General features: G+C 40.3%; 1 protein-coding gene across 2 annotated transcripts; it reads left to right on the top strand.

Moving 5' to 3' along the window:
• Nucleotides 1-2,403: 2,403 nt before the first annotated feature.
• On the top strand, nt 2,404-17,869 carry cd99l2 (CD99 molecule-like 2). 2 transcript variants are annotated; one of them, XR_002041802.2, is made up of 10 exons: nt 2,404-2,609; nt 5,456-5,509; nt 5,836-5,880; nt 6,855-6,977; nt 7,514-7,594; nt 8,219-8,287; nt 8,367-8,420; nt 8,522-8,580; nt 9,852-9,917; nt 10,406-10,449. XR_002041802.2 is itself a non-coding variant. In XM_010754053.3 (10 exons), exons 1-10 carry the CDS (start codon nt 2,549-2,551, stop codon nt 10,465-10,467), a joined length of 735 nt encoding a protein of 244 aa, XP_010752355.1. In that variant the 5' UTR covers nt 2,407-2,548; the 3' UTR covers nt 10,468-17,869. The 2 variants fall into 2 exon arrangements, 1 of the variants encoding a protein (XP_010752355.1); XM_010754053.3 differs by having other exon boundaries at nt 2,407-2,609; nt 8,522-8,641; nt 10,406-17,869.
• The last annotated feature ends 283 nt before the right edge of the window (nt 17,870-18,152 follow it).

Here is an 18,152-nt window from a genome sequence, read left to right as displayed (position 1 = left end):
TAGATAGATAGATAGATAGATAGATAGATAGATAGATAGATATTTTATTTATCCTGAGGGTAGTTTAGATTAGCCTATACTACATTAAACATACATTAAAGTTAACCTATGAGCTGAATCTGCAATTAAATTAAATGTATTGAATCATAAAATGAATATGCTATATCATCAGCTCTTAAGGAAACATGCTAAGTTGAAATTGCTTGTTGACAAAAACCCGACAGCCAAAATGTTCTTATTTTGAAATTTACTGCCTGGCCGTCTCATTGTTTTTGTTTTGGCCTTTGGAATTCTGATCAATTAGTTCTGTGTTTGATATCCAGGGTTGCCAGGTATGAAACAAATTTGATGATGATGGCAAAGACTTACTTTGTTCTGGGAACATCACATCATCATAAAACTGAACAAGATCCGGTATGTTTCTGGCAGGGGGAACGGTGAACACTCGTCTCAGCTCCAGATTGTTGAACCGGTGGCGGGACACGGTCGCCATGTTGGAGGAGGTGGATGAGGTGGATGAGGTGGATGGCCTGGGGGGTGAATCTACCTGACCTCTCACATTTCCTCCACCATGCTGGACATTTCTACCGACTTTCTCTAAATTTGGAGTTTGAAATGAAGCCGAATGATGTGAGAAAGAGGGGGTAGAAGTGGGTGGGGCGAAAGAGGGGGTAGGAGGAGGAGGAGGATGGGGTCTGGTTAACCTGTTGGAGAGCCTGTTCTAAAGGCTGAAAATAATTTTCAACATCGGAGGAAGATGGGTTCTGATTTAGACACAACAGAGCGTCTTCTAAAAGCTTGAAAATAGTTATCAGCAGTCAATGATGGCGGTTCGGCTGCTGAGGAGCAACAGCTGCATCTACAGGAGAAGGTGGGAGATTTGATTCAATTGCTCAACCGCTAGCTCTAAATCAGACAGAACAAATAGACTCTAAAAAGTTTCCTTCATCCATTTTTCACTGTATTTGAGATGTCACACCACACTTTTACAGAAAGCCCACACAGAGATCAAAACTTGCTGAAACAGCTCCAACCTCTCCAGCCTCTCAAGGTTGTCTGCAGTCAGTGGATGTGAGTCGTCTCCTTCCCCCGTTGTGTCTCTGCCACCAAGTTCTTCTTGATCGAGCTGCACTTCCAGTTCAGCAGTTAGTGTCTCTGCTGTCAAGTTGCTCTTGATCTGCTTGTGCTTCCAGCTGCACTTCTTTGAGAATGTGTTTAGAGTTTGCTCTCAAATTGTGTTTTACCATGTGAAATGGTTTAAGGTATTGACAACAAACTGCACAATTAGCTAATTAACTTTGTTCAGCCAATTAGTTTTAGTGTTTTAGGAATTGAGAAAACCTGTAAATGTGATGGTAAATAAAATGACAGTGAATGTTTGAAAGTTCAGCAAACACTTCTATATTTCAAATATTTTCAAAGTGCCTTCGACTGTGTTACATCAAGTTGTTGAGGTGCTCCAACTGAATTCTAATTTTTCTCTCAGATCCGAAGTGTCTTTTCCTCCAGTGACAGTGTGCTGATACTGTTAGTGGGTGATACTGTTAGTAATCATGTCACTCTGTATCTACTGTGAGTATTTGCTATGTGAATGTCACTTCAAGTCAAAGTTTTTGTTCTCACATGGGTAATATTTTATTCACTACTCAAAAAACACACAAATCATCACAATTATACATTTGTGGTAACTACTTACTTATGTATGTGACTACTTACATACATGGTAGAAGAGAGAATAAAGTATCTGCTTATACTTTTATGCCTTATTTAAGTTAACTTATAAGATATATAAGCTAAGATATAACAAACATCAAACATGGTGGTTCTGTGGCAATTTGTTTTCACAGATTTTGGGGGTTGCATGTGACAACTTGCTCTAGTCCCATTGGCTGCCAGCAGTGATGCTTCATACTTATAAGTGGAGAAATTACTGATCTGAAGTAACTTTTAGCTGAAAACTGTGTCAGAGTAGAGAGAGAATATGTATGAGGCTACAAACCTGCATGTCTCATGTGAGGCTGAAGAGTCCAGCAGTGTGTCTGACAGACAGGTAGCCTAACTGTAGTGATGTGTTGGCCTGTGTGCAGACAGTTAGGACAGGTTGCACCAACTTATAAAACAACAGCCACGCATACACTAATGATGGAAAATAATGTATTCAATCATTCATTGTAATACATGAGAGGTATAAACTGTGGCAAACCACACATTATTATTATTATTATTGTTGTTGTTGTTGTTATTATTATTATTATTATTTATTAGTTGCAGGACACAACTGAAACTGCCATGTCACTTAAAACTGTTTATTTAGTTTCTCACTTACACTTTGTAAAACCAAACGGCTCCTCTTTAGGCAGAGGGTTTTATTTTGAAAGGGGTGCCAGGAAATGGCAGTGTGTGGGAGTGTCACATAGCGCCATAGTTAACGCCTTATGCGGCTTTCCTGAGCTGAACGGCAGGCTGCAGACAGACGAACCGCTCGTTCATTAACCGTTCTCTGATCACTTCCCGTGCGTGTCGGTGTGTGTGTGCGGACTCGTCGGTCATGGCTCCCCGCTCCTTGCGCTCGCTCTGCCTGCTGCTGGCGCTGCTGCTGCCGCTGGAAGGTGAGGCTCCGCTTTGTCCTGCACACCTCAGCACATCCACATGTTCTGCCTTTTGTGCCGCACTTTGATTCAAGGCCGAGTAACGGTGCACCGGCCTGGGAGCACACGTTAAAGATACCGAGAGCAGAGATCCACTCATTATGTATCCTCTCTGATTAATAATCATCTTTTCTGTGACTTATTACACGTCAAATGAAATTTAAGCTCAGTTTATTGTGGCTCCCTTTGCTCTCGGTCCGGGTCTTATGTTAAGCAACTGTAATAGATGGATTAATACATGATTACATTAAGGATGATGTGGAGTTTGTTTCAATCGGTCCGGTAATTTCAGATATTAAAGATATTAAAGTCATGTTGCACCACCCAGAGGAACCCGTCTGTCTGTCTGTCTGTCTGTCTGTCTGTCTGGGTTACAGCTGTACATGCCATGCTGAAAATGATGTCACTCAGTGGTGATGATGAATAGAAGTTTCATTGTGTGTCACTGCAGCACTTTGACATATTCTTTGTGATCGAAACTGAAAAAAAAAAAAAAAAAAAGATCCAGTCAGTGGTCGGCTAGAAAATGCAATGTGATAAATTATGCAAATGATATGCAGGTTATGTGAATTGATTTTGGGTTTGGCAGAATATTGTGAATGGTAAGTATGGCTTTGTAATAAAGGGTTATCTTAAGGTTGATATACAGTTCTCTGTAGTTTGTGTGGGGAAACACAGGGAGCAGGCAGGAGCTCCATCTCTGCACACATCTGCTGCAACTCTCTGATCTTTCTATCCTCTGATAATGACTCTGATGCCTGCTGTCAACACAGAGTATCCACTACCTGCACTCAAAAAATGTAGTAATAAGAGTAAGTAATAAGATTTATGTAACAGTACTAATAAACTCAAAATGCTCCATTCATTTTCACTGTTGTGTTTGGGCAAACAAATTGGCTTTATTAAAACTGAATACATAAACCTGGAGTTTCTACTACACTACTGTGTAGTGGAAGCACATTGAGTTTATTAGTACTATTACATAAATCTTATTACTTGCTTCACATTAAGTTTGTTAATATTAAAACTATACTAAACTATGTAATTGAAATGCACAAGTCCGCATTTTGGCCTAAATGTTTTTGAGTGTGTGCTCTGTTCTTCCTAAATTAAAAGAAGTGAAGCTCAGAGTGTGCAGCTCACTGGAATCATTTTACATGAGGTAACATGTGATCAGACCACAGTGCAGTGTGCTGAGGAATTCTGCCTCTGTAGGGATGCAGGAAGTAAGATAATGGAGGCTCGTAGCAAATCTGACTTTCACACGCCCAAACAATTAATTTATGATTTGTTATTATAATATAATCATAAGGCACAGCTGCATCATGCCAAAGCAGACCTCAAAGAGTACTTTAACTTGTCCCTCCTGTAACCTGACCAGCCACACATATTGTCTTCTTTGTCCCACATATGCAGTAACACCAACATCTGTAAAAACCTCCAGCTGGAAGTCTTTGTGGTAGATCAAACATGATGACGTGCCCTGTAGGGTGCCTTTCCACCTTACAGGGTAATAACAGGTTTATTATGTGCTAGAAAAATTGTAGTATTTGAGTCACAGAAGAAAACAGTTTTATCTGAGCGCACCAACAGGAAGAAACTATTGGATGTAAAGAAAGAAGTTGTTGAATGTGGCCTCCCTCTGCTGCTTCCCATGATAGCAGACTTTAATGTGGAGCAAGTAGAACACTTGTGTCTTTAAAAGTGCTCAGTGGTCTGCAGGAACTAGTTAGTTTGAAGAACAACCAGTCCTTAGTTGAGAAATCTAGTTTGACCAGTAACTATACAGTGCCATCTAGTGGCTGTAGCATATTCACCTCCACGGCCTGAGCAGCACAGCCCTTCACAGTACATCAGAGATTTTTCATTTGAACCTGGGCGGGCGGAGATGCAGATATATTTATCAACTCAAATCAAATCATTTATGTGTATAGCTCAAAGTCACAAAGTACATTTTCCTCTGAGGCTTTACAATCTATACAGGGAGTGACACCCTCTGTCCTTAGACCCTCAGTTCGAGTGAGGAAAAACTTGTAACAATGTAACAATAATCAGTCACAGGTAGAGACTCCTCTGGATTGGGACAATAAAAGGTGTGGCTCATCAAACAAACAGTCAGAGTTAGACTATAAGCTGAGTTCACAGCTGTTTGATTTATTGATTTATTTGGACAATTTAAAGGATAATGTAGCTTTATTTTTTATTTTACTTGTATTTATAGAAATACTATATCTGGATCTGGTAAGGAAATGGTACTTGGTATGTCAAAATGACGTCTGGCCTGATGTCTATTCATCAGTTCACTCATTCACTTACAGTTTGTGTCAGTGACAGGGTTAGAAATGCGACAGCTACCACTGTAGAAAGTCATTTGTAGGCGGAGGAGAGCATGTTGAACTGTGGTTATTGTCTCACACCACACACCACACACACACACACACACACACACACACACACACACACACACACACACACACACACACTGTGTTTGTTGCAGCCTCTGAGGTTAGCCGGAGCTTGTTTGTCTTGGCTTTTGTGTGCGTTCTGGTAAATGCTTTGCAATCCAGACAATACACACACACACACACACACACACACACACAAACACACCGAGGATTAGTGCACCGTGGGTGATCACTCTCTGATCACTCTCTCACATCCACAAAGTATAGGATGCTGAAATAAAAGCAATCAGTTTGAGTTTCAACACATTCACACAGCATGAATCATTTTTTGTTTGATGTGTCAGATTTCAGTGTAACATGTCTGCTTCCTCTGTCCACCCCTGTGTCCACTCTGGACTGCAGTCCTGTCTCAGGACCTGGACCTGGCTGATGCTCTGGATGGTGACGATGAAACACGTAAGTACAACAGAACACTGCTCACCTGTGGAAATGTGCATCTGTCACATGAACAGAAATGTAAGGTCCTTCCATCCTCTGTATATATACTGGTCATATCATACTGTGCACACAGTGAATGGCAGAGCATTAAGTTAGGATTGCTGTTTGTGTGTACATCAGTTAAACACACTTCATTAAAAATCAAACAAACTTTTAATTATAAAAAACAATGGAAATATGTAACCTGCATTCAAAACATCCTCTGATGACTGACAGCAGGTAAGAAAAATCTTTATATAAGTGTATAAATATGATATATAATTCATTTTTTACTTTAACAACAGCGACCGCTCCACCGAAGCCAGCAGCACCAGCAGGAGGAGCAGGAGGTAAGAAGCACAGAGAAAAAAGGTATATGAAACCTCAGGAAGAGCCACAGAGGAGGGATCCCTCTCCCAGGACGGACAGACGTGCAATGGATGTCACGTGTACAGGACAAATTAACACAAACATATTGTATAATTACAATGAATGATAAAATGACAATGAATTACAATGAATGATAAAATGACAATGAATTACAACGACGGATAAAATGACAATGAATTACAATGAATGATAAAATGATTACAGTAGCAGTGGAACCTGTGATAGATATAGAGAGACATAGATGCACAGCAGCAGCAAATCATAAACTAACTATAAACTGTAATGGAGATATGGTAACAATAATGACAGTAGTAATATATGTAGTGGACGTCATGCAGGACCACAGCAGCAGCCACGATCCATGAGAACCTGCTGGATGGTGAGAGAGAGAAAGAGAGAGAGAGAGAGAGAGAGAGAGAGAGAGAGAGAGAGAGAGAGAGTTTTCAGTAAAGGGAGCTGTGACTACATCATCAACCACTACCGTGCCTGACTAGGCATAACCCTGAAAGAGAGAGAGAGAGAAATAGAGAGAGGGGAGGGAGGGGGAGTCCCCCGGCAGTCTAGTCCTATGGCAGCATAACTAAGGGATGACCTGAGCCAGCCCTAACTATAAGCTTTATCAAAAAGGAAAGTCTTAAGTCTACTCCTAAAAGTGTTGACCGTGTCTGCCTCCTGAGCCCAGAATGGTATCAAGACCAAAAAGTTTGATTTGATTTGATGTATCATTAAGTATCATTTAGCATTTGAACAGTGTAGTTTGGAAATAGAAAATAATAAAATAAAAAATATTCTTGATTATGATTTGACTTCCTGACACTGTGTTATCTTTTGTAACTATGACAGCTTTTAAACAAACCTTATCATAACTGAAGTGAGTGGATTTATACATTTATAGAATTGTGATATGACACAGTGGTGCCAATGTTCTCCGCAGAAGATCTGGAGGATCTCCTCAACCTCGACAGCACCACCACCACTACCACCAAAGCCCCACCCAAGGTTGTGCCTAAAGTCCCTGCAGGGACAAAGGCGCCAGGCAAGCCCAAACCCAAGCCAGGTGAGAGAAAGCTCCTTCCTCTGTGTTTATAGGGTAGGACGTATACTCACTCTCATATTACTAATAAACTTACCATGATTTATATTATTATAAACAGTTTTCTGATCTTTTCTGATTTGAATCTAAGATTGTTAAACCTCTGATATTCTGATCAGCCTCAGCTGTACTTGCAGCACAAGTGAATGATCAGTGAATTATTCTCATTAATATTCAAGTTTGGATTGTATATTAGCTCGTTCACATGTAACATCATCAACATTACTGTGCCAGTAGCAGCTTTTTTCCTGTTTGCCTTTAATGCTGCATGAGGCCAAATGTCTGTCTCTCACTGAGGTTGACTTCAGTGAGTTCACTTGTAGTGAGTGACATAATGGTCTGAGACAGATCCAGTATATGTGGGCACACACATGTCCACACAGTTCAACTTGATAAAAAAAAAACATATATAAGCTAACTGTGTTTGAGTTACTCTCTTGACTTTGTGTTTGATCTGATTTTGCAATAACGTTGATCACTGACTTTTTAAACCTCTGCAGCTGGAGACGACTTTGACCTGGCTGATGCCTTGGACCCCAACAATGACATTGGTGGCAAGGACAAGAACAAGGGGCAGGGAGGTGGGTGGGAGTGTCTCCTGAAGGATTAGTCCTTGTAGCTATTAGTTTGGTAACACTAATTCATCACTGAAAACATTTCTTGCATTTATTAAGTGAAACAATTTAATAAATGTGTGGAGTGTTTGAATTCAAGTCACTATGTGTAGAATATGAACATTTCATCATAATCCGGTCATATACAAGTTCTACACACAGGGGCTTTAATGAACAGTACGCTTGTTTAGTACCCATGCCAGTGTTACACTGAACCCTCTCCATTCTGAATATATCCACTCATCTCCACTGGGTACTTCTTACTTTGCCATCACATGACCTCTTCTCACTTGCGTCTTGTTCAAGTTCTCCCACATACATACTCTCCCTTTTTATTTAACTTATTTATTTTTTGCATGAAAGCGCTTCCAGGGTGTAGTTTTTGTCCAAACTGAAGACCGCCAACCTTCAAAATATATTATTATTATTATTATTAGTCTGTATCTTGTATACATGTGGAGTATGGTTTGCATCACATTAACAACTCCACATCTGTACAAAGTCATCAGTGTGAGTGTGGTGTGCCTTTAAGCAGCTTCCTTTAAGTGACATTGTTCCTTCTCAGTGTGGTGATCTCTCGTCTCGTTTCAGGTGCATTTTCTGACAGTGATCTGATTGATGTTAGTAAAGACGACACCTACAAACCTGACAAAGGCAAAGGTAATGTCTACACCTTTAGAAGTCAACCATGTTGTTATAGAATTCCAGCACATGTGGCTTGTACTCTGTGTTTTCACAGGTGGACGTTCAAGTGGTGACAATGACCAGATTAACCAGTATGATGACAACAATGGTGGGTTTACAGCGTCTTTTGTTTGTTACAAAAAGTCTGTGTGTTTGGCTGCCTAAGCGTAATATGTGTGTGTGTGTGTGTGTGTGTGTGTGCGTTTTCAGAGACAACAGCAGAAGTGGGCACCATTGCAGGGATTGTCAGTGCAGTTGCCATGGCGCTGGTGGGTGCAATCAGCAGCTACATCTCCTACCAGAAGAAGAAGCTGTGCTTTGGTATACAACGTAAGGTTTCTATATGACAGTCATCAGCAGTCAGTGTACAATGACCAAAACAGAGCTGAAAGGACACAAACAGGACTCCAAATCAATGCTTGTGGTGCTCTGTGTCTGCTGGATGTGTAAATATATATAAATATATAACTGTTTGATAATAATGTGTCCACAGAAATCAGTGGAACACTGCACAGTGAGAAATCAATAAGGAAGGACCTGATAATGAATTCAGTGAAGTTAGTAAATAAGTCTGAATGGAGGACAGTATAACAGATAAAGATGATGCAAAGTGAGTGGGAGAATATATATATCACACTCAGGCCCCTAAAGTTCTGCAGTTCTTCTGCAGCTGGACATATGATCATGATCAGAACGGCAGATCCTGGAGCTGTTTGTGACACACATACTGCACTCAGCAGTGCTGCCGTTTTTTATGAGTTGAAGTTTCATTCAACACACACCTAACTTAGTGTTGTAGGTGTGGCATATTAAGATGCTAATTAAACAGCATGACCCACCCTTTTCTGCCTATTATTGGCTATTACTCGTTGCCTTCAGGGCAGCTGTGGCTTGGAGGTAGAGTGGGTCGCCCACTAATCAGATGATCAGCGTTTCGATCCCTGGTTTGATCCCCTCCATTCTGCATGTCTTGGGCAAGATAGTAAACCCCAAATTGCTCCTTAAGGCTGCGCCATCGGTGTGCAAATGGGTGAATGAGATATGTCCTGTAAAAGCGCTTTGAGTGGTCGGAAGACTAGAAAGGCGTTATATGAATACAGTCCATTTACCATATCAGGATAAGCCAATTAAAGTTATAGTAGGGCGGGTCATGGACAATATTTAAGAGAAATAAACGTTTTGTGTTGATAGAAGAAGTTTCACCTTGGGAACTGGTGCAGTTCTTAGATAAAGATGAGAAATATTTATTTATTACCAACTGATACAGATAATGTTGATGTTGTAGCTTGCTAACATACTATATGAGCTGTACAGAGTTTACATTTTCAAGTTTAAAGTTCATTTTAAACATAAAACAATAAGGTTTGACTGAATGAGTAAACACTGTATGAATGCTGCTGACTCTGAAACACATTAATAAAACAAATACTTACAAACTGTTACAAAGTGTAGTAGTAGTTCAAACCTTGTTAGTATCAGTGGTAGCAGCACAGTATTTGTATGTGTTGATGCTCACTGATGTGTTGTTGTGTTGTAACAGAGAGCCTGAACACTGACATGGTGAAGGCTGAGAACCCCGAGGCTGTGGTGGCCACAGAACCACAAGGTGAGCACACAAGGTGGTGTTCTGTTTTCTGCTCACATCTCATGAACACAGTGTCCATGAATGAAGCACTGTCCTTGATTCCAAAGCAGAGCCTCATAATGTCAGAGAGCATCTCTGACATTATGAGGCTCTGCTCTGTACAGACAACTGGGCAAATTTAAAATAGCTGAACTTCAAGTGAACAAGGAGCACTGTGAGACATGTCCACTGTTTTTTACATGAATGGACATCCCATTATATCTCATATGAATGGAATACAGGAGTTTTGTTTCCCTCTTATGGCACATAGCAGATTATTTGTCAGAAATCAGAGAAACTTCAGAGCACGACTGCCCAAAATTTTTGGCTCATAACGTAATGATGTGTTAAGATACAAAATGGTTCCCTTCAAATACAAGAGTCACTCTGCGTGCTATGCTCAGATTATGAAAAATAATCTGGAATTATTTGTCCGTGAATGAAGTGCCGCCATTTGCTTTGTCTTTCAGTCCAGCAGACTCTCCTGGAGCCGCCCAGCGCTGAACCCCGCACTGAAGAGAATGCTGTGTAACACACTCACACACACACACACACACACACACACAAAGGTCCCCCACTGAACCCCCCTGCACACACACACACACACTAGCACCCACACACATACACATACACAGCCATGCTACAGGATAGACTGTCTATTGTGTAACATGCACCTCTGTGCTGCAGAGGTTGGGATTTGTAGTCCATCTGTGTTCTCTGCTGTAAACACAGCTGACAGCGTATGGAACCTTGCCAAATGTTCTGTTTGTATTGTAATTTATTGTTTACTGTTTGAACACCACTAACAATGACAGTTTACAGTTCTCAGCATGCAGCCTGTGATTTGCCTGCAGTGAGCTGAGGCTTTAGTTGGAGCACTTTGAGCTCCAGACACACAGTGAAGTTGGAATATTGGGGAAAAAAAAGAGCAGTTCATCGTACTATAAACTGCTGGGCATCTATGGGTGTGTGTCAAAGTGCTTCAAGTTCACAGGGAGTCAGCTGTTCAGTGAACTGGATTTCAGGTAGGAGGTGACTGATTGACCCTGGTCAGTGACTTGCAGCTTGATTCCAAAGCAGAGCCTGATAATGTCAGTGATGCTCAGTGCTCTGTGGAGAATTTTTAAATAGCTGAACTTCAAATGACCACGGAGCACCGTGAGATATGCCCAGTGTTTTTTACATGAACAGATGTCCCATTGTATCTCATCTAAATGGAACACAGCAGTTCTGTTTCCCCCTTATGGCAAATAGCAGATTGTCATTTGCCCCCCCCCCCCAAAAAAATAAAATAAAAATACAACAGCATAAACAGCCATTTATAGGCTAATTGTAATTTACATTTGCTTTATAATTCAATTCAATTGGGCAGAATCTAGAATCTGGAAATCTAGAATTTAGAGAATCCATGACTTGGACTTCTGTATTTCGCTCCACAGATGTGTAGAGAGTTACTGAAGAACACTTAACAATATTCCCAGACTTCAATTCAAAGGCCTGCAGCAGCTGAAGTGTTGTGATGAAAAGTATAATCCTTTATTATCACAGCCGCCAGTTTATGGAACTTAAAATAAGCATGTACTCATAGAACTGAAGTTCCATCATGTCAATATGATGTTGACAAACAATATGAATTTCTCTTATTCCTAAAAAATGTGATATTTTGATTTAATTTATTACTGCGTTATCATTATGAGGTCATAATCAGTGATTACTGTATGTTTTTCCTTTGATGAATAATCAGGGCTTATTGAAGTCTCCCAACGGGTTGAATTACATTTTGACACACTTGGTACATATGTTGTCCTTTAATGGGCTCCACTGTTAGCTGGTGGAGTACTGTGGATTAACTGGAGCTGCTGCAGGTAACTAACTGTTTACGTCATGTGACATCATTAGTTCCTACATGCTAATCCATCTACACCCTCCTCATGTTGCCTATCTTAATGTACAAAGTTGCCTTATTCAGATTTGGATCTTTTTTGCAATAGTAAAAATAAGGCACCTAAACATTTATCTACTTACAACCTGTGACTTTTTATAGTGTAAATAGCCTAATATTTAAAAAAATAAATAAATAAACCCTGTTTTTTCAACTAGCTTTTAATGACAACGCCCAATGAAGGAAGCCTGGAGAAGCTTGGGTTTGTGTCAGTGAAGCATCCATTAGCTTCTGTGTACAGGGCTGACTGGTTGAAGAGTTGAAGAAGAAAAAGAGAAAGTTCAAAATTGGTCCAGTTGTGCTCAGAGTTCAGGTAGCACCAAACATGAAACTTTAAAATGGACTCACCGCGCCTGATGTAGCATAGAAGTGCTGTTCAGGTCTTAACATGCACAGTGTGTATCGTCTCTTTTTGTGCTCATTTGAATTCTTCAGTGGTGAGCTGCTTGGAAAAAAAAACCCTCAGCACTTCTGGAGAGAGCAGGCTGCGACGAGGCTAGTGGACAGAAAAGTGGGCAGAAAATGTGACTTTTGTTGAAGATACAATTACTACGAGCTAATGTTGTTTGTACTATGTTCTATTGTGTTAGCTTTGAGGTGCCAGTATGTGCAGGAGAACGCCAAGTTTGTCTTTATCCCATGGTGGCCATTTTGAATTGATATTGTGAGAAAAATTGCAGACATCATTTTATACATATGCCAAACAGATTTGAGACAGTGGCAGCAGGCAGATATCAACCAACAACAGAAGAGCTGTTTTTAATGTGTGTCCCTAATGCCTAACAAACACGTTCAATGACCATCAAACATTAACAAAGCTGTTCAGACCTGATGGCACATTGTTCCATTTCTTTGTGCGTTACTGCCACCAACTGTCCATCTGTAGAATAGCACGAAACTATAGCAAGAATGGGGAGCACTTAAGCAGCATGCAGGGACACATGCTCCACAGCAACACTGAAAACTCCACAGAGTAGCCTTAACTGGATTACTGTCCAATAATTGGTATTAAATTGAACCAGATAAGAGAATATATGGTGTATATGATGTCATAATTTGATTATTATAGTATTACATTTTTAAAAAAGTTGCATACTCCATTTCAAATTTGTAAAAAAAAAAAAAAAGTTTGTACTACAGAGCTATAAAATGTGACTGACAGGTGACCCTGTCGGTTCAAAATGGCCACCAACACAGCAAGATTTACAAGAGAAAAGTGGGAAAGTGTTTTTTGTGACAGATGTGTGAAGTCAGGGAGGAGTCTGAATGAGTCGGCACTGCCACAAAGACGATACTGGTTGTGATAATATGCATTTGAAAAAAATCAGAAGTATGTTTTAGCCGTGTAGATGAAATTAGCTTCAGTAGTTAGCTTTAGGATGTTGAATAGTGTCAGGATAACAGCTTTTGGAAAGTTGTGATGGTTGTACATATTACTGTGAGCAGTTCTGTGTTTGTATTACTAGCAGTGCGTAAAAGCATAAATATGCTTCATATTAATCTATACTCTTAGGTGTGTATGTGCGTGTGTATGCGTGTGTTTACACTCTTCACCTGCTCTTTTTACACTTTGTACCCAACTTGACTTTTCTTAATAACTTAGCTTAACGTTTTGTAGATAGTTACTGCTTCCTGCTGACTGAGCTTGTTCTGTATGTTTTCCTAATGACTCAGCAGTCTTGTGTATTCCTGAATGAGACAGCTTTTATTTGGGAGTGTGGGCTGCACCTGAAATAATTCACTGTCTTCTGTCTGTTGTTGTATAGCACTGCTCAGAGTGACTGACAGAGTGACAGAGTTACTGAACCTTCTGTGGTGGACTTTAGTGATCTCATACTCTAACATTAAACATAGTTATTATGGCACATTCACATCATGTATAATGGAAGGAAGCAACAAGAATGTACAATTATATGTTTGCAGTTGGTTGTGTGAGGGTGAAAATATGTCGTGCATATAGCTCAAAGTTTCCTAGTCACAGTTTTGACTTGGACCCATTGCATGGTTCTGGCGACGGTGTTAAACATGTAAATTTCAGCTAATGCTTGGACCCTCACACGCCTCTTGAAATGCACAAAGTTCATTGTTGTTGATGATTGGTTCGTTACCCCCCAAGCCATTTGATTCCTCTTCTACCGCCTCTACACTGCCAGCCAGAAGCCTACATATTTTTTAAGAAGGTAGAAGAAGCAAACGACACACATGGATGTGGCATGATCAGTGATTGGTAACCTGGTAAACTACCATCATGCTTTGTTGAAGACCTGAGTAGTGTCTGATAGGGTAGTCTGTATCTACACAGAGGTGCATGAAGGATTTTGGAATTTGGCTCTTGGGTTTGAACTCTCATCACATCATATCCTTTCAGATACTGAAGGAGATGGTGTTGCATGAGCTATAAATGTTGGTGGCCTATACAATGAGTGTGTTACATATCTGACAGATGCAGTGCAGTCCTATATGAACTGCCCGACATGAGTTGCCTTGGAGAATCATACGCTTCTATCCACAATCCCTTTGTGTCACTCCTTCTCCAAAAGTCCCGAAACATTCAGTCACTAGTCAGTCTTCTTAGTACAACACTGTTATCAGAGGTTGGTTGTGCAAATATACTGCAGTGCAGGCTCTTGTTAACGGTAAATAAAAGTTCAGGTAGATAGTGTCAGAGTCATCAGCAGTCTTCAGTCAGCAGGACATATGAAACTTTGAGTAGAAACCCTGTGCTTTCTTTCTAAAACTTTAACTTTCATAAACACTCATTTTTTAAGCAACATTTAGTGATGAGTCTGGCAACAGCAGGTCTACATTACAATATCAAGGTCAGGCTTCAAGGGGGTTTATCTCTTTTTGTTGTTCATGCCACATTTTTAATCAAGAGGCCAGAAAGACCCCTATGGCCAATGTCTCACAATCAAATTCCCAAAAAATGAAAGTGGTATCAGCATCAAGAATACAGCATTAATCAAGCTCTACTGATTTTAGGGCTCTACTCTTTACGTAGAACAAACACTTGTAGACCTGCTGCTCAAAACTGTACTGTCTGAGCCTGAGTGTGCCAACTGCACATGCATGCAGATACCCAGTGTAGTATGAACAGATCTGTGTCTTTCTAATTCACAAGACGTCATGGACTAGCTGACAGAGACAGATCTTGTGCAACCAGACTTTGAGAACAGTTGCCAATGCTGAAACTTGGTCATCTGATTGATAATAGAGACTGATGAACAACTGTGTAGTCTTGGAGTCACGACAAGAAAGAGACTTCATGAAAGTAAAGTCAAATTAATCTGTTTTGGGGCACTTTTACATTTTCTTAACATGCTTTTTGAATTGAACATGCTGTTTGAGTGTCCAGGGACTGCTGATGGTGATGGAGGAACAGACTGATCTGCTCACCTTGTAAGAATTGTGCATGGATAACCTCTCTGCCCTGTCAGCTGTAATTCAAATGGTGCTTCTCTCTCTGCCTTATACCCTGCACAGTCCCATAGGGACATGCCACAGTACTCATCTCCAATCTGTTAGCTGCAGCTGAGTATGGAACACCCACAGCTTTCAGCTCCTTTGGGTGGGCGATTGGTCACAGCACAGAGGACTGAAAGGCATGCTCAGGCTGCTGAGAGCTGAACTTCACACAAATCAAACACAAAACAAACAAACCTTTCCGTTCATTGAATGTATCGAGTATCAAGCAAAAACCTTTGGCATGTAGCAAAAATACAAATTGACCAAAGATGTAGCATTGATTGAGATTGACTTTGTCTTTATGTATTGAGACTGAAATATATGTTTGTAAGAAAAAGGCTGTGAGGGGAAAGGATTGAATCAGGCCTGATCTAAGGACGATCTAAGGAAGGTCTAAGGACAGAGGGTGTCACTCCCTGTACAGATTGTAAAGCCCTCTGAGGCAAATGTACTTTGTGACTTTGGGCTATACAAATAAAATTGATTTGATTTGATTTGATCTAAATGTTACGGAGACCATGTCTTCAGTGTTTTAAGACAGAATTTGAATTCAAATAAGACTTGATGGATTAGACGAAGAGTGAAGTGTGTGAGAATGTTTTTTATGGCCATGAAAAAACAATACAGATGCACCTGATAGAATCGTGGCTCACACAGATGCCAAACGTCTGAATGACTCTGCTCTACTATACTATACTAGAGTCCCATACTGCTGTTTGAAGCTGGCTACCAGACTGTATAGATGATGCAATGGCGAGGGGAACATCAGTACAATCTAAAGCTGCTGCAGCCCTGCAACTAACAGCTCCTTTGTAAAGTTGGGGCTGTTTTTCTAAAATTGGAGCTTGTGTTGTTATATAAGATACTGTACAGTCGTGTGTGACATTGTGTACACCCCATAAGAATAGATAGATAGATAGATAGATAGATAGATAGATAGATAGATAGACAGACAGACAGACAGACAGACAGACAGACAGACAGACTGGTGGGGGTTCTCGCATAGTGCTTGAGGTATGACAGTCTATTGTGGTGATGGGTCATGTTAAGTTGGCAGGACAGTAGGAGGATGTACACAGTGCCAGAGCCAGAAAGGTCCACAGGTGGTGTCACTAGATTAGGTGTAGGGCATGCAGGTCTGGAAATTGGGGTGGGGTTTACAAAGTGTGCTTTCACACAGTACAGTCACTCACTGTGTGATACTGTCATTACACTGTTTGCTGTTTAAAAGATGCACGAGCATTGCAAAGAGAAATAATCATGAGCATTTAAGATAAACGCTGGCTTCCAGGAGCACTGCCCCATCGAGTGACAAGTAAACATTATAGTAAGCATTTTAACTTTTTCTACAGTTTGTTGTCATGCTGAATTCAAAATGCTTCCACACATTCTTCAGATAGGTTCTGTGTCATGATTATTCATTCAGCGCCGCTGAAAAAGCAGTGGTCAGATGACACAAAAACTAGCATGTTTCTGTTTAGTTTAATATTGCAATTCATTAAGTCAGAGGACAATGTCAGTCAGATTACATAAAAAATGTTGATTTCCCATGCAAAACCTGCAACTCCGTGGAGTTGATATGTAAAAGCAGTGGTGTGCCCCTTAAGCCTTTCTGCAGCCAGCCTCGATCTTAAGAATTGTTACTGTAGCAATGCAACCATTAGCTCACTTTGTCCTTCCCTGCCCTCCAAACTGTGCACTGTGTCTGCACCGTGTTCTATGACAGCTGTTCTCTACAGTGAGGACAGACACATGACTGTCACCGTGTCATGCAAAGCCAGCCAAAATCTTCAATGCTCACTTTTTTTGATGATGATGAAGTCAGCTCAAAAGCTCCTAATGATTTCATATTTGAGAGCTGGCTTTGTGAGGATACCTGTCACATACAACACATGCACACCTCTCCAATATACTGTTCTCATACATATACACACTTTGATGCATGCTTTTCTCTACCATACTGTAAACTCAGTTACTTGTAGCTTACGAGTATTAAACTCTGTGTCTTTCTGACAACTGAATGTTGGACAGTTTTCACTGCTTGAAGTGTAATAGTGAACTCTTCTTTCTCTCTTATTCCACTATGATAACTCTCTGGCAATATGTTACAGGTACTTGTTACTAATATGAAACAATAAAAAAACATCTTAAAAGACAAGAACCAGACTGTGTTTTGATTTTTTTTTTAAATGGAATGTCAGAAGTGATTATGGCTCATTAGGAGGTTAAAGGTTTCTCACATAATTAGACACAGACATAAATAAAGACAATTTACATGAACTCCTGTCACAGTGGGATTTAAAAGAGATGTTACATTAGAATAAAGGGAATGTCATTACACTGAAAAAATACGATAAGATATAATAAGCATCAACTGATCCAGACTGACATGACGTCTACAAAGAATTAGTTTGTTTAATCTCAGATGAAGTTATTGTAAATAACTAAATAAAGGCAACATGATCATGTGATCTCACATCATTGGCTGAGTGCTGATCATGTGATGTTATAGACAGTATTTTCAGTGCAGTAGTTGAGAGACCTGAATCCTAAAACACATTCAAGAAGGGGCAGTGTTTAGCTCAGTTGGTAGAGCAGCCGCCCCATGTGCAAAGGATCAGTCCTTGCTGCAGAAGCCCAGGGTTCAAATCCGACCTGTGGCTCTTTGCTGCATGTCATTCCCCATCTCTCTGTCCCCACATTCCTGTCACTCTTCAGCTGTCTCTGTCAAATAAAACTTGAAAAGGCCAAAAAAATAAATGTAAAAAAAAAAAACAAAACACATTCATAAAGATTAGATTGATTGTATA

Source organism: Larimichthys crocea, unplaced genomic scaffold, assembly GCF_000972845.2.
Source record: "Larimichthys crocea isolate SSNF unplaced genomic scaffold, L_crocea_2.0 scaffold27, whole genome shotgun sequence".
Classification (NCBI taxonomy): Eukaryota; Metazoa; Chordata; class Actinopteri; family Sciaenidae; genus Larimichthys; species Larimichthys crocea.
Note: the sequence above shows the minus strand (reverse complement) of the source record. Positions and strands in the feature narration are given on the sequence as shown.